The following is a 21,506-nucleotide window of genomic DNA, read 5'->3' on the forward strand; positions in this document are numbered from 1 at the left end:
CATATATCGCATATAACTTTTGTATCCATGTACTATTACAATTTGCCACGCTACTGCAGGTTGAAACCTTCAACTTGTCGCACAAGTACGCAGTACAAGTGAGCCTAACTTCTCCTGCACGACGTCTGTCCCCCTAATATTGTTGTGGTCCAGTCGTGTAACTTAAACATGATCATTATAGCACTGACCAGATTGTTGTACTTCAATGCACAAGATTCTTTAGGAGGTACGATTTTATCTTCTGTTGGAGTTCTTCGAGAGGATGGACCAGACTGTCGTGCGAGATCATCAACATTATCTCGAATTTAAAAGTACAAAATCAGATATCAAAAAGCGATATACATAAGTTATGCATTCTGGAACGCTGACGATGGATGTCTTTCCCTGTCATAGATTCATACGGATGTAGGAATGCATAGTAATCTAGCGAAACGGACCATACTCACGTATTGAAATTTCCCAAAAGTTCCTCAAACCTTCTCCGAAATTCCTCCACACGTTTGTTGAGTTCAGGTTTATCCTCACCATACTCAGTTCCATGGTCCATGACAAACGCTTGGCAATCACGAATGAACTGTTCTAGATCTTTGACGCGTGTGATGGAAGCTTCTGGCTCGTTGGAGCCACGGGCTCGCGCGAGATAGGAAGCGACGAGAGTTGACAACCCTCCTGTAAAGTAGAGTTGAAATCAGATTACGCAAGGTTCTAAGTAAGATGCCACGAACCAAGTATTGCAGTAGCGATGGAAGTCTATCCACGATCCTTATCAGTACCAACTCTAATAGATGAGGCTTACGAATAAATCTCACCTGTTTGCCTATAGTTGCTGATGCGATTGCAGTGGTTAGCGCTCCGAGAAGAACCTGCAGACCAATAGCCACATTAAGAGCATATCCGGTCCACAGGGCTGAAAACGCGACGTCGACGCCATAAAGCACGCATTACGTCAACGACATCCGCTCTGGGCTTGCAACATTACACTTGCCTTTCTGAGCGAACTTCTCTTTCTCTGCTTCAGCGACTCTCAGAGTGGGCTCTAACCGATCTTCCAAAGTGCGCCGTGACTAGAAAAAGACGTGATATATTGACAGTATCAAGGACGTAATGAAACGAGGTGACATACACGCGATGTCCTCACGCTCTCATCCAACACCAACGTTGGTCTTCGTGATGGAGCCCTAGTCACGGTAGGGTAAGGATGAGCTTCTCGCACGCTACGATTCCTGACCGGAGCAGTGGGAGGTGGCATGACTAGAGAAATGGGACGATTGGCATCTTCTCCGTAAGGACTGTCCCAATTGCGCTGAGGAGATGGAGTCCTGGCTCTGGCTTGTTCCAAAAGATTTCTGTCCGCAGTTGACGTAGAGTGCGGACGTACGAGCTCTGGGGGGATGATACTCGATCGTCTCTCACCAGTTAATGGGAGAACAACGTCCGTTTGTGGTACTAGTGATGGATGCGTTTCCTGATGGTTATGTGAGCGGGAGGACGAAGATTGCGGGTGCAAAGATTCTGGGGCAGCTTGTGACGCCCCCTCTCTGACCACTGATGGCACTGCGTCCGTCTGAGTTGCTGGTAGTCGCTCACTACCATCGTGGTTTCGAGAGTGGACAGAGTTGGTAGAGGCGGCGGGTGCGTCTGAAAGAGGAAGCATAGGAAGAGGTGATTCGTGCTCCATGGTTTGTTATTTGGACGAGTTGGTCCACTCCAGCAGATAAACTCTAGGGCACATGGTAGCCTTGTGGTATGCACGCAAGACCGGGTTCTTGCCGCTGTGTCAGAGCCGCAATGATACGGTGTGGTTGGGGGCTATATCGTGTATTGCCCAAAATACCTACGAGTGGCTCCTTGTTCGGTTCCTCTGCAAAGAGCGCTTAAATCGTTAGGAGACCGTCAAGCCACGACCTGCTGTCAAAGCGAGTCAGTATATATAGCACTTGCCATGTCAGGATATGCAGAAACCCATTCATCAGGGTATGAAAACACCAGCAATACGACGACGCTTTATTCCTTATATCTGCGGCAAAAAAATTGGCAATTGATATCGTGTCCCTAGATCATCAAGTATGCATGAGATTTGCGGTGGAACCTGCCAATCTCTGCACCGTATCCCTTTATACGTATATGCTCCGATGGGGCAAGCAGATTTCACTGAAATGGGCGCTACGATATGTCATGATAAGTTGCTTGTGATAAGCACCATTGCCACGGTGTTATGAGATAGACGCCAACTTTGATCAACGCGTTGCATAGGCTTGGCGACGAGCTGATGCGTGTAAGGAGCGTAATAGGAGAGAACTTGAAAGGGGGTGGCCTATTTTCTCGTGGACTGGGCTGCTTTTGGGAAAATGTCAGCGCATCACCAGCAAGGTGTATATGATGAGCGACGTGATAGGCTATGGTCCGACCGATGGATTCTATTCAGTAGACGGACAGCAACCTAGCACGCGTAGAGTTCATATCGACGAATGGCGGCAATGGTAACTTGTAAAGCGCTGGTGGAACCTCCAGTGTAACTCAGCTCAGCCATCATTGTGATATATCATGGCAGCACGCAGGCCCTATCTAGGGAAGGGGAAAGGGCTTTGAGTGGAACATCACTAAACTACCGAACAGTAATGCTCACCGGTATTATTCGACTCGCCGAGTACCTACAACATGATACCTTAGCGACCGAACCTGAATCAGATGATCTGCATAAGTAGATTCTCGCTACTTTGCTGTGAGTTCATCGAGGTTTGCCTATCGTCAAACGGCGTGATCATGAGTGTTTCTTGCGGTTGATACTGGTAAAGCCAAATCGAGCCTTATTCTCTCAACATGGCAGTGAATGTCCGCGTATAACACTGATGGCAGGTACTGATGGGTCATCGGTTATCTGTCTTGCAAACCAACTGACATATTTCTTGAGCATAATGTTGGTTTTGCTCCTCAGCACGAAATATAAGCTGAGACGTTTTCAAGATTCTGGCAAAAAAACTAACCGGCTCGTCGTGATCACGCGTCACGTGTTACGAGTCACATATATTGTATCTGATAAGTTGGCTGATAAGTATTTAATCAACAGACGATCGTGAATTCGATCGGTTTTGCCGTACAGGCTCGTCTGACAAAGACTCGGAAGAGATGTGTGTCACACGTGTATTGTAACGGGTCATGAAGGAAAGTGGGACCATATCAAGTACAGATTTATTTTTATTGTTGAAAAGTGTCATGGCAGCTGAGATCAACGCAGGGGGTCCAGCCACAAGAATTCGTCAAGTTTCCACCAGGAATATCTCGCAGGCGAAGATTGACAGAAGTTTATCCCCCAAGTCTACTAAATATAATTGCAGCTATTTTCTAACTCGAGGTATTCGAAGCTACGCAATTTTTGGATCATGTTCGGAGGAAAGCGTTGGTTCCTGACTGAGTAAAATTAGAAATAGAATACACCTCGGATCTATAATGGTGTAAGTACAGTGCTGTTCGAACAGCACGGGTATGCAAAGATACACGAAATAGTGACAACATGATATCCCAAAATAAAAAGAGGACGCCATTTGGGCGCTAGGTGAGGTGCCCAGCCACACGAATTCGTAATTCAAGCATAACCAAAAGACTCCACGTGTAAGGTTACACTAGGACCACCTTTCAGTATGCTGCTAGGCCCGGAGACAGGAAAACGGAGAGCGTGTCGGACAGCTCGAGCAATAGCTTGCGAACCACACACTGATGAACATGGCACCCAGAAGCCGTCAGCAGGGGTCAACAACGGAAGAAAAAGTATCGCTCACCACTGACCGACATCCTGCCGGTAGTTATTCCAACTTCCTCTTTCAGCAGTTCATCCAGATCGGCTCTGCCATGCTGCACTTTCACTGCTGCCATGTTGAATATCGAGTCTTGGTGTTTCTCCGAGTGCTCAGGTACGGTATGATCACCAGACTCTGAGCGCGAGGCCGAATGTATCGAGTCGTCTTCGTTAAAGGAAGAATGTAGTGGGTCGACGGTCGCAGGAACTCCAGTGATGTAGAGATGGATGGAGACGGACATAGATGGAGGTGCTAGCTGTATCGCCTTGATGAGAGCTTCGTCGATCCAATGAACGTGACCTAGGAATTACACGTCAGGATTAATCCAGAAATCCAAAAAAATTGACTTACTAGCTTCACGAATGGACCAGATGAAGACTACTCGACGACAATCACTTTTCCCATTCCGCACACGCCTGAAGAATATATTAATAAGAAGCCACATAACAAAGCATGAAACTGACTCAATGATATCCAACAGTACAGGAAGCGTAAATGAGACACCAGATCCACCTACCCCACTTATTAGCAAGTTGTTCTAACAAGCCAATAACTTGACGTACCCGAAATGAGCACTGAAGTGTCATACGACCCTAACTCAGGAGAGGGTCCATATGGTCCATCAACGAACACCTTCACTTTCCCATTCTGTGCGGCAACCTCCTTCAGGCGTTTTGTAAAACCCCCTCTTACATTGATCAGGAAGACAAGCTCCTTCCAGAACAGCGTACTATCATCCTCGTCGAGATTTTTGTCCCTCGTCTTCTCTAGAACCTTAACGCTACCTTCCCTTGATGACGTCGCCGTGGAATCTGGGGATGAGGCTGTAAGGAAGCTGGAGTCAAAGCTAGCGATGGTAAATGGATGTGCTTCGAATGGCAACTGTGATACGGATGGCATGATGAGATAGGCTGTCTGTCCAGGTGTCCAATGGAAGTGTGGTGGGCGGCGCAGCCGCAAACGAACAAAATGGTCGGAAAGAAGTTCGGTCGATGCATCCATCGTGCCAGTGCCGGACTTGAAGCCAAAGTAAGAGTGGTTGAAGACGACCAGGCGACATACCCGGACGAAACGGTCGAGAGCCCAAAATACGAAAGAAGGCCATACCCAATATGAACCACTATAAATATGTTAGTTATATGCACTGGTAAAAACCGTGAGAATGTGCGTACTGTGCTCCTTTTGTATGGAAGTATGCGCCGAGCAAGAATATCCTTATATTGATGGGTATGAGATCATGAACAATGAAAGAAAGTGATGACTCACAGAACCAAGGTCAAGTGAGCATAGAAGAAGAGTTCATAAGCCGCTGAACGGATCGGACGTATAGAGATGACACAAAGAAGAGAAAAAGCGATGAGTGCCATGAGCCCGCATTGGAGCCACACCTCTTGACGCAGAGAAATCAAGAAACTAGTCGAAATGAGATCAAAGTGACTAACAGGCGACCACTAGACATACTTTTTGTAATTGTATATTTCGCTTCCACCATGAACCCAAAGCAGGACAATGACGACTCTTGCCATCATTCTGTGAACATAATTCAGCTGAACACAACGTTAGCATATTATTTACGCTGGATAAAAAAAGATACAGCACTGACCTTGTCGTAACTGATACCTGTGACAACTATCAAATATACGGAGTATTAGTGGGCGAATACTCATCAACGAATTGAAACCTTACGTGATACAAGGTTGTTCTTAGTCCCCAGCGCAGTAATCATGGGAAATTGACTAGCAGCAAGGTATCCGGCACGATTGCTCCAGTATCCTATATCCAGTTTATGGCCTTCAAGGTCCGTAGCTGAGTGTAGCATCATCAGTGAGCGTCTTGACATGTGGAGGGAACAGAAGGTACGAACTGTTGATAAAAGCCCAGATGAATAGCATTACGATATATGCTATGGTCACAAAGACCTCGGCCATGTTGAGCGTGTACGACGACCCGATCTCAAGCGTCCAACGGAAAGCGACGACTCGATATGCATTGGTAAGAGCAAGCGGAATCCGCCTTAGAGACAGGCCGCGGCTCGCCGACGTCGATGCCAGTTCTGGGTCATTGATTGTCCTTCCCGTCCTGCGATGCCGTCTTGAAAACTTGGAATGCAGGAACGAACCCCACTGGAACACACCAACGACGAAAATGAATACAGCAAAGAGGTACCACACCTGTTCGGGGTACAGTGTGTACCTCTCAACACGGAGAGTTTTATCGGTTGGCGCGGTCGATCTGGCAAGAACGTCGCCCATGATGGTCGCTCGGGCTATAAAACTGGACGGCCGAGGAAAGCTCTGTTGAAAACTCGAGAAAAGCCTGCCATTTAATAGGCATCGACAACCCAGAAGCGGAAGGTCTGGAGAATCTATTTCAAAGTCGACGTATGGATATTTTGGTTGCAAGATAAAGGGCTTGGTTTTTTTGATCGACAGTGATGTCGTACCGCAACAACTACGGAAACAGAAATGAAGTTCACAGCAAGATTACGGCGGTCCATGTGGAGATTGATATGTCCGGTAAAACGCATGACATGGTCAGGCTCGACCTGATTATAGTCGCAAAGCGGAGTGTTGTTAGAACAGCCGAAGCCCAGGGTGCATGGTGCATGGCGAGATGGACAAAAGAACAATCTAATCAGATAAAGTAATTTAGTCGGCTTTTAGGGGACAAAGATATGTCAGCATGCTAAAACAGGCTAAGACTCACTTACTCAGGGCTCCATGATTTACCAGCGACTTGGATTCGTACTTATCAATGACGATGGAAGGCATATGAAAGCTCCGCGCACCCCCCGAAACCCTGAGCTATTGCCAAGTAAACGTGGCCCCAGCTCGCAACTGCAGTATCTTGGATTCCTCTACGCAAACTGATTCTCGTCCCATGACCGAACTTGAGATGGCGCGGTGTGCGTTTTCCCAAAATTATTCCACTTCTATCCCATAAATTCACCCGTTTCGTTTACTTCGTTCCGACGGCGCAGTCACACAATGACACATTGCAACGCTCCAGAACTTGTGACACGTTTAGACGCGGCTAGATCAAAATTGCGATATCTTACTTTTGTTGGCCGGTTTGATTTGTGATTGTTCCCGCTAACAGTTTGCCTGGGAGTGGCGCCTTGCCAGTGATAGAGCTGGAAAGCTACGTCAATCTGCAAATAGGAATAAGGCAATTGACTAAACGGACTGTGCCAGTTCACTCCAGACCTGATATCAACATGGGTCCATGTTAGCATGAAAGGGATGGGCGAGACAGGAATGATCGCATTTCGGCGCAACCCTAAAATCTCCGCCACATAGTAGCGTGAGAGATTATCTTATCTGATAATCGAGGGTATCCAGGAGCTTTTACCGTGATAATCCGTGATCTGGCCCTCTCTTGCTTGGAGTCCATTACAAATGAAAAACCGAAAAACCATATGTTTCGGTCGAAACACGTTGCACTTTCAAATTAGTTATCAAATGCCCACCCATAGCTCCAGTTTTTACGTTCGTGTTTTAATTGCAGATGTTGAACGGGGAGAATCCAGATGCCGGACCTAATCCATGCCAACCACACGCAACGGTGATTGCAGTTGTTGCGCATCAGAAAAGGACATCCCATTGTAGGACCTAATCTGGAAACAGGTATACGTATCAGAGTCAGGGCCTGTGTGTTTAAAAGATACGATTCAACTGGCGGTTAAAAAGGGAGGGGACCAAAGAACCTGTCTGATAGGGCAACTCATCAACTAATGACGTGACAGGGATATAACAGGGACCCTTCCCTTCAACCTGGCTGGAACGAGTTCAGTTGGCGCCTTCTCCAGCGACACGCTTGGCGCAATCCACAACTCACCAACAGTTTACTCAATTCTGCGCAAAGGAAATTATTCGTTAGAACATGAAGAAGTGCTGTTGGGCAACTTCACCAGCAAGGCATGTTCAGTTTTGGAAGCCAATTACTTAGGAGTAGATATAGATTCTACTTGCCGGAAACAGTGGCGATGAGACCGAAATATTAATAGTGGTATCATGGTGCGGCGTGCATTCTTAGAACACATTCTTTTTTAGGATCAGAGCATGTCTCTACTATACATTGCATCATACAGACGCTGTTCCAGGGTCCCCTATCAGATAATTAGCTACAGACTCCCCACGAGACTTGGCAAGGGTGCGAACCATTGAAACACCATGGCGAATCTTTAGTCAAAATGAATACCCCCATCAATGGAAATCTAGCAGAAGCCATTCTAATCAGGAAATGGAATATACTGGCTCTCTACGGAACACTCACACTTTGTCCTAGTCGTGCGTGCGAAAGATTTCAGACGCGGCTAATTTTGAGTGATAAGCTATAGAACTTACCAGTAATGAAATGCGCCTCCTCGGACGCGAGGTAAGATACAAGACTTGCTATATCATCAGCCTTTCCGAGTGTACCTGACGCAGCGCGGGATTCCATCTAATAGTAGAGGTGCGGCAGCAGAAGTTTTTTTGGTGACACTTAGCCCAACGTACAGTGTAGAAGGATAAAAATCTACCATTCCGTAAAAACCTCCTTCGTTCTTGGTCCATTCTACGTCAGCCGTGTGCAATTCAGCCACTTCAAAAGGAGATAAGAAAGTTAGATATCAGAAAACCGATTAATAGCTGACAGGTATATGATACGGGCACTCACACATGTCTGTCTGGATTCCACCAGGTGCATATGCATTGACAGTAATCCCAAACCGCCCAAGTTCAACCGCTAAAGCAAAAGAAAGCATGCCAAGGTCAAACAAGCATTGACTTTGATATACTCGATAAAGGCTATTCAGAGCGGACACCTACCAGCGCTTTGCGTTAGACCCCTCACAGCAAATTTGGATGCAGAGTATGCACTCAGGTATGGGGTACCTAAAGGCCATAAATCAAACAGGATTAGTGGAGGGTATAAATAAAAGATGGCAAAAAAAAGGTTAGTATTAGCCTGGAACACACCTATCTTCCCAGCTAACGAACTAGCCCCAATGATACGTCCTTTACGCCGAGGTATCATATGTTGGGCTGCATATTTGTAGCACAAGAACGTTCCACGGACGTTCACCGCGAGCACGGCATCCCAATCGGCAACAGATGCTGTAAATCGAGGTTAAAATATAGGACGTACGTTATATCAACTTGAACTCGAAGATGTGTGATAAACGTACTCACTCTCTGTTAAAGGAGCAGTTCGAATAATTCCAGCATTCGCCACCATCTGCACCCACATTACTTACGTTAATTCCACTGCAAAGTCCTGTAATAATACTCACGACATCAAGACCTCCCAACTCTTTCACCACGGTCTCCATCATTATCTTGACATCGTCTTCCACTGTCACGTCTGCGGGGACAACGTGGGTTCGTCGCTGTCCTCCATGTTTCCCAGCTATGTCTACAGCCAACTGGCTGAGTTTGTCTTTGTTTGCTGGTATGTCGTTCAATCCAAGATCAAATCCATCTTCTGCGAGCCTCAACGCAATCGAGCGTCCAATCCCCTGGCCGGCGCCAGTAATGAGCGCGACGCCTTTGGAGTTGCTGATCATATTTTCAGTGAAAGAGGCGGCTTAGAGATGGTATCCAACGTACGACGACTCGTTTTCTATAATTCGAAGCGCCCTCCATGCCACAGCATTGGAACTTTGGAAGGCACCGGGTCAGAAATGACGACTATTTCAAGCTAGTGCCAATAACTGTCCAAACTCACGTAGATTATGGGATATCGTGACCAAGGAACCAGTCCAAGCCCATTGAATCACAAGCCAGCAGCTGTCAAACATTGACCTTCGCTCCGAGGCACCGTGTAGGTTCTAGTCCTGCACTGAGTAATTTTACACTCGTGATTTGACGGTACGCACCATATCCGACTTCACGGTGTCCATCAGTCAATTATTTATGCTTCTGAATGGGTCAATTAGGTCCCGAATTCGGACCATCAAGCTGTTTCTTCTGTGTGAGCTAACGAAACTACAATAATAATCTTCCATTTCGACTTGACCTTACACTACTCACGATATCTTTGTCCGACTCACTCGGAGGAGGCTATGGACTCCTCCATATACCCAAGCCCAGAAGAAGATATTCCCCTGGCACTTATAGCATTGTGAGTCTATCCATATCGATTGCTAGTACTACTTACCCGTTATCTACTGATCATTGATTTGAGAACCTTAATCCAGAAGGTTTGTTATTGCACATTCTTAGATCGACTTACCCGTGAACACCCTTCGTGAGTAAGAAAAGATCAACTCTCGTCATGTCCCATGATTCATCCTTACACTCCTGTCGCCTTACCAGTCTGTCGACATACTAGTATAAACCACACCTGCCGAAGTTGGTTTTCCGGTTGCAAAATGCGTCCTCCGCGCGCTGGTTTGCTGTCCGATTGCTGCGGTCGGTGTATATTTGACACTGGGCATACTATTATCGATGCAAGCACCCATAATCTAAGTGGTGCGAACGCCATCAGGTACGACTTCCTCTATATCGGCATGTCTATCGCCGGTTAGAATCGTAGTGAATATTCTCGCGTCCCAGTGTGCCTTATCGAACCCATGCGAAGTAACGAGCTACAGAAAGTCCCTTGGCATTCACTCGACTGCACAGTGAGGGGAAGCTTGGTATATACGGTAGCTGCCGTATGCTGCTAAATTATGCTCAGACCGTTATTCAGTCGAAGTATATACCGCCATCAACTGTGATCTGGAAGAGATTCGTTCAGATAAACGAAAAAGCAAGATAGAAGGGGATGCTTACACTTTGGCCTAGTGAAACACGGCAATTATGATATACATGTTTGGAGCAGAAGTAAGAGTAGCTTACCAGTGATGAAGTGTGCCTCTGGGGACGCTAGGTAAGACACGAGGCTCGCTACATCTCCAGTATTGCCGAGATAACCTAATGCGGAGGTGTTCTCCATCTAGAAAGCGAATGGATGAACGGAGGGACACAATACGATAGGACAAATGTACAGAATGGATACAGGGAAACTATATCTTACCACCTTGTAGAATCCTCCTGGATCTCCGGTCCGTTTGACCTCAGAATTGTGCAGTTCAGTAACTGAGGACACATCGAATAAGACCGAAGCGAACCAAGCGAGTCAAATAAAAGTAAAAAGCACTCACGCATAGAGGTTTGAATTGGGCCTGGTGCATATGCATTGACTGTGATTCCATAACGCCCAAGTTCTCTCGCTGCGTTTCAGTTGGTAATTTAGACGGATTTACAACGAAGACAAGATGAGAATTCACCGGCACTTTGTGTCAATCCTTTCACAGCAAATTTTGATGCGCTATATGCGCTCAAATATGCGTGACCTGAAGTGAACTTCGTAAGTGTCTGTGTGTACAATGAAATGACACGTGAAAAATGAAGATGGAAAAGGACCAAACCTACCTATTTTCCCTGCCAATGAACAGGCGCCAATTATTCGTCCTCCACCTTGGTTTACCATGTGCTGGGCTGCATACTTGTAGCAAAGGAACGTTCCACGAACATTCACCGATAATACAGCATCCCAGTCAGCGACAGAGGCTGATATGCAAACATCCAAAGATAGCGAGAATATGTCGGTTAGTCGCTCTCCGCCAATGTTTAATGTCATCGTACCTTCAAAAAGGGAGCCTGTCCGGACAACTCCAGCATTTGCAACCATCTATTCCATTTCATGACACAGGACATCTGTATGAACCCAAAGTGATACTTACGACATCCAGACCACCCAGTTCTCTCACCACAGTGTCCACCATTGCCTGTACATCCTTTTCTTCGCTAACGTCTGCGACGAAAACGTAGGTCCGTCGCTGGGACTCGTGTTTCTGAGTGATGTCTGCTGCTAAAAGCTCGAGTTTGTCTTTATTTGCCTCTATGTCATTCAGTCCCACGTCGAAACCATCTTCTGCCAAACGCAGTGCAATTGACCGCCCAATGCCCTGGCCAGCACCTGTGATGAGGGCGACACCTTTGCGAACGTTTGCCATTGTTTTCCGGTGGGAAAGGATATTACAACGTGCGAGCTATGCATGGAAGGTCCACTCTTTATCGCTCCAATGGACTCACCAGACCACAAATTCAGTCCGCGTGTACCAAGTCTCTATTTCTTCCTTCGATCGTATAATTATTTACCCGTGTTCACGAGCCCCGCCATATGTTAGAAGGTTCACCAAGAAAGCACCGCTCGCATCGGTGCATTACACCATTATACCATTTCCAGCTCCTTTCTTCCCTTGCCTTGCAAGGGTAAACAAAGCACTAGGAAGAGATTCATACTGTAACATGTCAATGCCTTAACACCGTAGAGGGATGCACCGTCGGTACTCGCTCGCTCAAAATTTATGGCAGTTTAAAGCTGTTCAACGTTGTGGTTTAAGCCCGATGGTTGGCTGACGAGTGTTTCAAATTTCGTGCTGAAATACGGCTGCTCACGACTTATATGCTATCCAACTTTCTCAACCCCGCTATGAGTATCCTCTATGGATCCCAGAGCCGTACAGCTATAATCAAGTGGATATAGCCGATGTGGGTTATAATTCCAGGACGGATTCTTCTGAAGGACTTTTTAGCGGGCGATGATCCTGATAGTATATTATACGGAGTCCCAGACGGCATCAAACGTCTAAACATTTCATCAGATGCTATCTATAGGAACGACCGGTTTTCCGATTCAGAGTGCGACACGACGCAGTTATAATATATCCAAACTTGAAATCGGAGCAGCAGTTGGGTGATGTTGTCTCTATCCCCAAGTCGCCTTTATATCTACTGTTCGCGTCCAGAGGTGTCTTGTGCAGGTGCTGGAGTTCAGTCTGTGCTCCGATAGCGAAGGTGCTGTCTTAGTATTGAATTGTTTGTGTTGGCTTGCCAATTCCTGTTGGAACAACTCACACTGCCCCTTGCTGCCAAGGTGAGTGCCCGTTATATTTCCCAGCTGCTCAGTTCCGTACTTATTTCCGACTTATCGTCAAAACATGGCTCTTCCTGACGGACCGCCTTTCTTTATCTCAAAGTTTGCTGAAGTGGATGATGGTTTTCACAGGTGAGCACAGCTTGCGCATCGTCTGTTTATAAGTTGAGAATAGAGCATAGAGGGAACTTTGTAAAAGTAATCTATGGCTGCCTACGACGTCTATGCTATCCACTTATCTCAGTTACGCCATGGTTATCCCCTGTGGTTTCCTGAACTATGCAACTATGATGAAGCTGCTGTAGGGGACGTAGGAATATGTCCGCGAAGGTGGTGTTTTCCATAGGCTATTCAATGCCACCAAGGACGCCAATAATCTAGCAAATGCGCTGTATGGAGTCCCATAAGGATTTGAGCGGCTCAAACCCTACCCCCCCGGGTCGATTCAAACGAACGCTGAATGCTTAGACCCAGGAGCAGCATTGCATAGTTATAGTGCCTCCAAAATTGGCCGCGCAGTCACGGCTTCGGTAAGTGGGTTCGTATGTTCCAATTTATACGAGAATCTCCCTTGAATTTTTCGTGGATGCTTTTAGGAGTGCCCTGCCCCGGGGCCAAATTGCAGTTCTCGTGTTCCGGCAGCGAAGGCGCTGTTTTGGTGGGTGCTAACGGCGGTGATAACGAGGCCTACGAGGAAATGCCATCGCAAGAGATGGTTTGGAGGACTACATCCAAGCTCACTTTCAACGCTAATATAGGAGCTAAAGCTGCCAAGACCATGCTCTTCACTGGATGCGACAAAAACAGCCCAATGGGCTTCAGCTGTATTTAGCGGTAACGCGCATAATATTCGGATTTCTTCTACTGTCGGTGCTGCAATCACTGCTTCCAGCCAATTTACGGTGTCGAGCCTTTTGGGAACACGCAGAACGGATCCTGTTTATCAGGTTTATCCCGTGCGCGAGAGGCCGTTTCTTGCACCTAATCTCATCAAGGCTAGCGCCGAACCTCGACCATATCCACCACAATCAGGGGGATCAAGATAGAGCCCCCCCATTTCCGTAGAATCTGATAACGTCAAGACGATGATGCTGTGGAAAGCGAATCGATTACCGAATGAGGGCGACTCACGAGTGTGTTTTCTCGTCTCAGGTTCGACATTGACTTGACTGGTTTCCTCGTTTCAGGCTTACGATCCCATCAATGCCAATCCGAGCTTGAGGTGTACGCCCTGTCCAGAGGTTCAACTCACTTGACCCGGCCTCCTTTCTTTGTAGTGTACAAACGATCAGACAAGCATTGCCCATGATGACGAGTGGTGTTTAACCCCCCTCTCCAGAGCCTCAGCACATTCGCTTATCAGCAAATATTAGAGTTAACGGGGCAGAGCCCTTAGATATCACCTCCCGAGGGTGTGGACTGAAGCACCGTTCATCATCAAGAAAGTTTCCCCGTCCGCGAGACACTGCCAAAAAGCAAACGAAGAACACTGCCAATTTATGCAAGAATCTGATCCGTTTTCCCTTCATCGCATCGCTGTGGCCTATCCTGCAAATCTCAAAAGCTCCAAGTTCTTACTTAGGGTAGCAAACCACCTTGAACAGAGGAAATATGTAAAATTGCTTTTCTATGCCGATGCTGTATATTACGCTATTGGTATTGATAATCTACTATATAATCCAATCTCTTTTTGGCGTATATTCCCAATGTCCAATCAATAAAAAAAATTAAAAAAAAGCTGAGGAAGGATCCCGTGTGCAAGAAAAATGGAAAGGAAAGCAGTATATGCGCGATAACGGATGAGGCGGTAATGAGTGCAGCAGGCAAAACGATGGCGATTGCAAAGGAGGAGAAAAGCGTCCGACACATAAACCGATGAACGAGGGGAAACACAGGGGAGTGGGTGGGGCGGCGTCGAAACAGACACAAAAAAAAAAAATTTCAAAAGGAAAAGGAAAGCGAGTGCACCACGCTATGCAGCGCAGTAACAGGGGTATGACGAGCAGGGTATTAACCACGTCCACTATATCCATCCTCATCGTTATCGAGGCGGCACAGTGAACGCAGAGGTGTTGTACAAAAAGAGAAATCACGTATTATCGTAAGAGGGATTTCGCACATATGATACTGGGGAGTATATGTGCTTCTGTCGCACCCAAGTCGTTGTAAGTGGAGTCGTGTGTGACGGGTGCGATGGTGGGGGATCATTGCATACGTAGACGCATATATGCAACGTAATGTTCAAGGGTATATGCGTTTCTGCGCCTAGCTATATACGCATGAAACCGCGAGAAAAGGGAAATTTTAGAGTCCCTGTTGGCGGGAGCTGGTGCGCGAAGCAAGTGAAGGCGAAGGGAGCTGAAGGTTGGCTGCGATATTCTTCGCTCTGCTCAAGCTCAAAGGCGTAGACGTAACACCATAGTTGGTAGCCAACGTGCCCATTGTGTGCGCACGTGTACGAATCATAGGGCTGAAAATCGCATATAATCATGTCAGAATTGTCCAGATAAAGCACATAGAATGAAATAATACGCACGTTCCAGCGCGAATGAGGTCACTTAGGTGTTTGTGCTTGCGTGCCTCCATGAAGAACATACCCGTACCGACGACGACTTCACCGGGAGTACCGGTGCAAAGCTGTATGCGCTCGAGCGCGGGGTTCGCGCTGACGGTAAGCAGGGAGGTGTTCCATACCGTAGGGAGTTGAGCACGGAGGGTGTGTAAGCGGGGAGCGTGGGCGAAGGCAGTGGCAAGTGCGCCACACGTGCCTGAAGCATCGTCTGTGAGTCGGAATGCCATATGAGCAGTCTCCTGTACACAAGCAAGATATCAGTTTCATGTATAGATGAGACGTAGTGGCTGGCAAGATATGAAAATGGTAAAAGAGTGACTTACCAGATGAGACCATTTGGAGACGGCGGCCGAAAGCCGGGAGAGGATGTAGCGCGGCTTGGGGTGGGTGAGGTAGACGGAAGTCGGCTTACGGACAGTGACATGTTTCAGGTCGATCTGCTCGAGAACGTCACAGAACGCTTGGGCGTCGACATCCACTGCATCCGTGATGGCACCAGCGCCTACAGCAGGTGATGGAACACCACCGTTGGCAGTGTTGTTGTTGGCAGTGTTGTTGTTGGGACTTGGCATCAGGCCTGCATCAAGGGTGAAGTCGAAGGATTCTAGCAAAGGGCATGCTGCGAGCAGCTCGCGAAGGCAGGGCCAACAGCCAGATACGACGATGGTACGAATGGCACGTGCGAGATCCGGAGCACCTTGGAGAGTAATGAGGAGAGCGCTTGCTTGCTCTGGGGTGCGGAGGAGGACGGTATGGTAGAAAAGAGGCGTGGCAATGCGAAGCCAGGACTTGGACACGAGGAGAGGGGTGATGCGGGAGCGGGGAGGGAGAGAGGGGGTTTGTTCGTTCTGAGGAGTGGATGGGGAGGAGCGGGAGAGGTGCCAGTCTGGGCGAGTTGGGAGGGTGTCTGGTGGGGAGACACAGAGGGCGAGGATGCGCTCGAGGAGCTCTTCTGGGAAAGAGGCCAGGGAAGTGGAGGGAGACATTTTTGAGGTGGATGTGTGATTGTCTCAGAGCGGATCAGCCTGGTGAAAAAGAGTGGGGAATTTGGAGAAATGAGGCGGGGTTATAAGGAAAAGAGGAGGAGCAAAAAAGCGATAAATTGGGAATGTCAGAAAGGGATGCTAGAAGGTCGTTGTCATGCTGTGACATGAAAAAATGATGGCACACGTTGAAAAAGGGACCTGGTCTCTCACGTAAGCCTCATTCAAAATCGGTCGATTACCTACCGGACCCTGTATCGGAAGCATACTCCCCCTACGTAATCCCTCATCTCCGACGCTCACCGATCACATCATCCCAAAACAATACAAATTGTCTTTTCACCCTGCCTGGACCCTTGTTTCCCCTGGAAAACAACAATCCCAGCATCGCTATGGACCACCCATTCCAGTGCTCGTCCCTCCCCATTGTGTGCTCGTCCCTCCACCACAATTGAGCTAACACAAAACATGCTAGACAAAGTCGCGTCATCGGCTCCCACTGTCATCTCTGGAGAATCATCCCACCGGCGTGCTGTAAGTCTTGATAACGACACTCGCTATCTCTCCCACCCAGACTAGCCTTTTTCCACTGCTCACAGCAATCATATGCATCAACGACATTAACTCGTTAACTGCATGCATTGCCCTCAAACTCTTCCCTTCATTCCCTGTTATCTCTTGCTATGTTTTAGCTTTCTGACGCCCCATCAGCACTGATAGAGACGGCACACATCGCTGTTCTTTTGTAAAAGCAAGTCTCATATCCCGTACTGTCATGATTGAATCCATCACTTCTTAGATGTATCTCACCAGCTATTCTCACCACATGAAATAGAAAGCACACTTTGTTCCCTCGCCGCCGTCGCATCTCCCTGTCCATCAGCAACTAAAATGGGCGCATCTTCAACTTCATGCCACGCCACCCCGGCCACTAACGCGGTTCTCCTTCCTTTTACAGCTACTCCATCTCCGTCTTTATCACCATCGACCACGCAATCACTTCCCATTTACAGCATACTCGCACGGTTTTTATATTATATTTAGCCAAATCAAGCCCGATGTCGATGATGAGAACTGTTGTTAGAAAACCACACACAAAACAAACTAACACACAATCCTCCCAGATTCCACGGAACTTGTTTATGGGCTTTGCCTCCTAGAACAGTGGAGTGGTCTGGTTGTTCGTGGGGTGGTACATATAAAGATCCTTCAAAGTAAAACCCAGTGATGTATGAGTGTGGGTTTTGAGGAGGAGGGATAGTTGAGTTTATAGAAGGATAGGGGCTTTGTGACGAGTATAGATGAGCACTACCTTGCTAATCGTAGCACAAGGTAGGTTTGAGAACAACGAGGATGACGAGGTGACGAGGTTCCCAGTGATAGCAGGCTCCTGACGCACAAACTGTAGTGCTCAGAAGGACTCTAATCGAAGGGGATGACAATCACTTTCAAAAAGTGACGAGTGACGATGACAGCAGTTAACAGTGGTAGAAGTGGGAAGTGTTGTGACCACTCTGGATCACAAGTAGTAGAGTAGTGAACTTGAGAGTAGAGAAGAAGTCTGGATTGGATTTCTTGTTGTTTTTTTTACAAGGTAAAATACAGGGGTTTATATAGTAAAAGAGAAGTAGGCTATGCACAGTATAGCTGTGCAAAAAGAATGAGAAAGAATATGAAGGAAGGAATGTACGCTGACGAATCCTGCGTAGGTAGTACAGGATAAGATTGTCAAAAAAAAGAAAAGAAAGGGATAGAACAATAAATGCTGTGAGTAATGTCACAGGTTTGTACAGCCATAAAGTAAAGTCCAATAGCAAAAAGAGAGCAGGAAGATCATGATGTCATGGGAAGATGCAGTAAAAAAAAGGGCAAGGCAAAACACTATCAGTATCAACACAGTTCCTTTATTGTCAGTCAGACATTCTAAAAAAATATGTGTCCATAAAAATGATTCAAAAATCAAAAATAATCGCACTGTAAATGAATGTTCTGCTGAAAAAAAAAAAACTGGAGCCACCAGTCCACCACCTAGTCCAAATCCGACAGTTCCATGGCCTTACCAATGGACTGGTTGTGTTGGACCACCTGATCAAATGAGGGAGGGAGAGGAGTAGTTCCAATTTGGAACAAGTGAGTCCCAGGCAGCGTGTGGTAGGTGTAGCTGTAGCGAAGACGATGGACAAAAGATAAGTGTACCCAAGTGAATGGGACAGCGATGAACATGGGCGACGCAAGGGGATGAACCTTCTCCAGCTCAAAAACTACCCACCCACGCTCCAACCAGGCAAGACGAGCGACCAATGTTTTGATAGTATATGATGGCAGATCGACGTCATGAAGATGGACCTGTTGCCCTATTTAGACCGGCCGCCGGGGCTTTGCTGATATCAGCAGTGGCACGTGGTAGTCAACGGATCGGCGATGGAAGCGGATAGGAAGTGGTGACATCAGAAATGATGGGGGTGCAAATAAGATGAGGAGGAGGAGGGTGGAGGTGACGAAAAAGTGGATTAGAATGGGGATCCAGAAATGACCGTCAGGTGAGAATAAAAAGGAGAGGAAGGGGCCCATGGTGGGGCTAGGCAAAGGAAGGGGAGTAAGGGAAACGATAAAAGCGAGGGTGCAATGCAATGTGTAGCCAGTGGCAATGTGAAAATTTGCCAAAATGCCGAAATGTGGAAAGTACCGAATGGAAAAGCAAAGGTGAGTGTGACTGGATTGCCTAATAGAGGTGGTGCTGATCAGCCACAAGTTCGAAAAAGGCAATATTAATTACTATTCCACGTGGCACTGTGCCTGTGTGGCGCAAAGGCGAGTCTTTTTGAATATTCGCTTCGTTATTGACACCTGTCCATGCTACCAATCAACTTTGGTGCATGACAGCGGATGCCTACATGGGTGCACCCGCCAGCACTGCACTGTGATGATATATATTATACGTCTGATACCAATGGCACCCCTTGCATGCCATTGTCAAAGCTACAGGAATCTCGAAATATCACTTAGAAACATGGTGATTTTCATTAGGTGTGGTGGGTTTTTATCAACAAAATATCAGTTGAAATTATCCAAATTACAAAATAACAAGTAGATTATCTGTAAAGCTCTCAAAATACAGTTGACGATCACTATAGAAAATTATTATGTGGGACCAGGTGAATTTGGCCAAAAAACAGTTGATTTTCACCTGATATCAGCACCTCACAATGGGATGATTATTAACCTGTCCGGTTGATAATCACCCGAATAGCTAGCTATAATCACCCAAAAACCAGTCGTGGTCCAGCGGTGCCTGACAGTCACGTTGACGCGAGTATTACATAATCAACCTATCCATCGGCGCAGTGACCGCCGCAGTCAGAAAGGAAGGTATTCAGCACCATCGTTCCCCTAGGACAACGATGGGTATCTTTCCAGACATGTCGCATGGCCGCGGTGCAGGGTCATCTCTCCCATATCCTGTATTGCTGCTATCAGGTATCTCAACCTTCATAGCTGTCGTCGTGAGCGGTATATCGATCTACCTCCATCTTATGAACTACCGCAAGCCTCTGCAACAACGGTGAGCAATATTTTGTATCATATGCTGTAATACCAACCATTTTGCAAGGATGGTTGCCCGTATTGTGGTGATGGTCCCAATCTACGCCATTTCCTCCCTTATTTCGCTTTTCTCTCTTGAAGCTGCGTTTTTCATCGACGCCGTCCGCGACGTCTACGAGGTCAGTCTGATGCGTCCGCCTGGTTGCTGTGCTTATATGCGTATGACGTAGGCCTTCGTCATCTACTGTTTCTTCGTCCTCCTTCTTTCCTATCTCGGTGGTGAACGCGAGCTCCTTATCCGCATGCACGGCTCTCCTCCAAAACAGGCCATTTTTCCTATCAACCTCTTCCGTTCAGAGATAGACATTAGCGATCCATACACCTTCCTTACCCTAAAACGCGGCATTCTCCGTAAGTACTAGCTCTCTCATATATAAACTCACTCATCCTTTCTTCTTCCCCAGAATATGTCCAAATAAAACCCCTTCTCGCCCTTGCCACTGTAATACTAAAAGCAACAGGCAAATATAACGAAGGCGACTTTCGCGCCCGCTCAGGCTACCTCTACGTCTCCATCGTCTATAACATATCCATCTGCCTCTCCCTCTACTCTCTCGCCCTATTCTGGCTCTGCGTGTCCCAACTCCTCACTCCTTTCCGCCCAGTCCCCAAGTTCCTATGCGTAAAAGGTATTCTCTTTTTCTCATTTTGGCAAAGTATAGGTATATCTGCCCTTGTCGCCATGGGTGTCATCAATCATTTGGGTCCTTATAAAGACGAGGAACACGTCAGCCTGGGTCTCACTGACATTCTCGTGTGCCTAGAGATGCCCATATTTGCCATCGCGCATGCGTACGCGTTCTCGTATCGTGATTATACCAACCCTCCGCTTTCTCCTTCTAGCCCTGTCAGCACTCATCACGCAGCCCGTCTTCGTCTTTGGCCTGCATTTCGCGACGCCATCGGCTTCAAAGACGTCGTCCTTGACGCACGCGCAACTCTGCATGGCGCAGGTCTCACATACCGCGCTTTCGAACCGAGTGAGGGAGGTATGCATGTCGGAGCGGGTAGAGAGAGGCGTATCAGGGCTGGACTACGGTATGTCCAAGGTGGAAAGGGTAAATACTGGCTGCCCGATGTCGAGAGACCTGTTGTGTCAGCTAGGGATGATGACGAGGACGCCATTGCGCCTTTGCTTGCGTCAGATGCTGCGCAAGTCGTACACAACGCTCCTGATATTCGTTTCAACAACAGAGGAAGAGGTTGGGGAGATTTGCCAACTGACGATGCACCCCTTCACACGGACGCATCAGCACTGAACATTTCAAGCTCAAATTCAGATTCTTTCGCTCTCTCGTATCCTTCCCCGCCATCGTCTCCTTTAACTGAATCTATATTTACACAAGCGCGTTCTCTAGTATTCGGGGACTACAATTACCCTGTCGTTGATGTGAGCACGTATTCGCAGGAGGATAGAGCACAGAGAGGGTATTGGGAGCGAGACGTGGTGGATGGCTTTGAAAGTTGCCCCAGCTCTGCCTTCAATAACTCTACGAAGGGGGCCAAGGCGAGGGGATATGGAGCTACGAGCACGAGCAAACAAGCACGTAAAGCAGGACGAAATAATGTGTATGATATTGATGAAGGGGAAGACGAGGGTTTCGCGAGCGCCTCTGACGAGCAGAGAAACTCTGACGATCGAGTCGT

General features: G+C 47.3%; 8 protein-coding genes across 8 annotated transcripts; 3 read left to right on the forward strand and 5 right to left on the reverse strand.

The window, feature by feature from the left end:
* Positions 1-66: 66 nt before the first annotated feature.
* On the reverse strand, positions 67-1,536 carry SERLADRAFT_478659 (uncharacterized protein; the record flags this gene model as incomplete). The annotated part of the gene is made up of 6 exons (XM_007323409.1): positions 67-384; positions 447-669; positions 726-750; positions 810-907; positions 986-1,064; positions 1,124-1,536. The coding sequence occupies 6 exons, from the start codon at positions 1,247-1,249 to the stop codon at positions 348-350; spliced, it is 588 nt and encodes a 195-aa protein (XP_007323471.1).
* SERLADRAFT_478662 (uncharacterized protein) lies at positions 1,502-2,294 on the forward strand (the record flags this gene model as incomplete). The annotated part of the gene is made up of 1 exon (XM_007323410.1): positions 1,502-2,294. The coding sequence occupies one exon, from the start codon at positions 1,731-1,733 to the stop codon at positions 1,884-1,886; it is 156 nt and encodes a 51-aa protein (XP_007323472.1).
* A 1,339-nt stretch (positions 2,295-3,633) lies between these two features.
* On the reverse strand, positions 3,634-6,046 carry SERLADRAFT_442838 (uncharacterized protein; the record flags this gene model as incomplete). Its single annotated transcript, XM_007323411.1, has 11 exons — positions 3,634-3,711; positions 3,784-4,094; positions 4,146-4,210; positions 4,259-4,307; positions 4,358-4,914; positions 4,967-5,008; positions 5,061-5,207; positions 5,256-5,341; positions 5,398-5,423; positions 5,481-5,600; positions 5,659-6,046. 11 exons carry the CDS (start codon positions 6,044-6,046, stop codon positions 3,634-3,636), a joined length of 1,869 nt encoding a protein of 622 aa, XP_007323473.1.
* A 1,931-nt stretch (positions 6,047-7,977) lies between these two features.
* Positions 7,978-9,342, reverse strand: SERLADRAFT_442839 (uncharacterized protein; the record flags this gene model as incomplete). The annotated part of the gene is made up of 9 exons (XM_007323412.1): positions 7,978-8,010; positions 8,070-8,077; positions 8,141-8,237; positions 8,317-8,378; positions 8,454-8,522; positions 8,606-8,671; positions 8,756-8,893; positions 8,969-9,014; positions 9,070-9,342. The coding sequence occupies 9 exons, from the start codon at positions 9,340-9,342 to the stop codon at positions 7,978-7,980; spliced, it is 792 nt and encodes a 263-aa protein (XP_007323474.1).
* A 1,023-nt stretch (positions 9,343-10,365) lies between these two features.
* SERLADRAFT_478670 (uncharacterized protein) lies at positions 10,366-11,789 on the reverse strand (the record flags this gene model as incomplete). Its single annotated transcript, XM_007323413.1, has 9 exons — positions 10,366-10,498; positions 10,553-10,560; positions 10,619-10,715; positions 10,797-10,858; positions 10,924-10,992; positions 11,050-11,115; positions 11,195-11,332; positions 11,408-11,453; positions 11,506-11,789. The coding sequence occupies 9 exons, from the start codon at positions 11,776-11,778 to the stop codon at positions 10,466-10,468; spliced, it is 792 nt and encodes a 263-aa protein (XP_007323475.1).
* Positions 11,790-12,765: 976 nt separating this feature from the next.
* SERLADRAFT_442841 (uncharacterized protein) lies at positions 12,766-13,747 on the forward strand (the record flags this gene model as incomplete). The annotated part of the gene is made up of 3 exons (XM_007323414.1): positions 12,766-12,833; positions 13,344-13,416; positions 13,460-13,747. 3 exons carry the CDS (start codon positions 12,766-12,768, stop codon positions 13,745-13,747), a joined length of 429 nt encoding a protein of 142 aa, XP_007323476.1.
* Positions 13,748-13,930: 183 nt separating this feature from the next.
* SERLADRAFT_418252 (uncharacterized protein) lies at positions 13,931-16,259 on the reverse strand (the record flags this gene model as incomplete). The annotated part of the gene is made up of 3 exons (XM_007323415.1): positions 13,931-15,171; positions 15,238-15,512; positions 15,597-16,259. The coding sequence occupies 3 exons, from the start codon at positions 16,257-16,259 to the stop codon at positions 15,006-15,008; spliced, it is 1,104 nt and encodes a 367-aa protein (XP_007323477.1).
* A 3,361-nt stretch (positions 16,260-19,620) lies between these two features.
* Positions 19,621-21,264, forward strand: SERLADRAFT_358385 (uncharacterized protein; the record flags this gene model as incomplete). The annotated part of the gene is made up of 5 exons (XM_007323416.1): positions 19,621-19,818; positions 19,867-19,978; positions 20,030-20,210; positions 20,264-20,999; positions 21,129-21,264. Coding segments are annotated over 5 exons (1,326 nt in total), but the record flags the coding sequence as incomplete, so codon positions are not given.
* Between the last annotated feature and the right edge of the window lie 242 nt (positions 21,265-21,506).

Source organism: Serpula lacrymans (assembly GCF_000218685.1).
Source record: "Serpula lacrymans var. lacrymans S7.9 unplaced genomic scaffold SERLAscaffold_15, whole genome shotgun sequence".
Lineage (NCBI taxonomy): Eukaryota > Fungi > Basidiomycota > Agaricomycetes > Boletales > Serpulaceae > Serpula > Serpula lacrymans.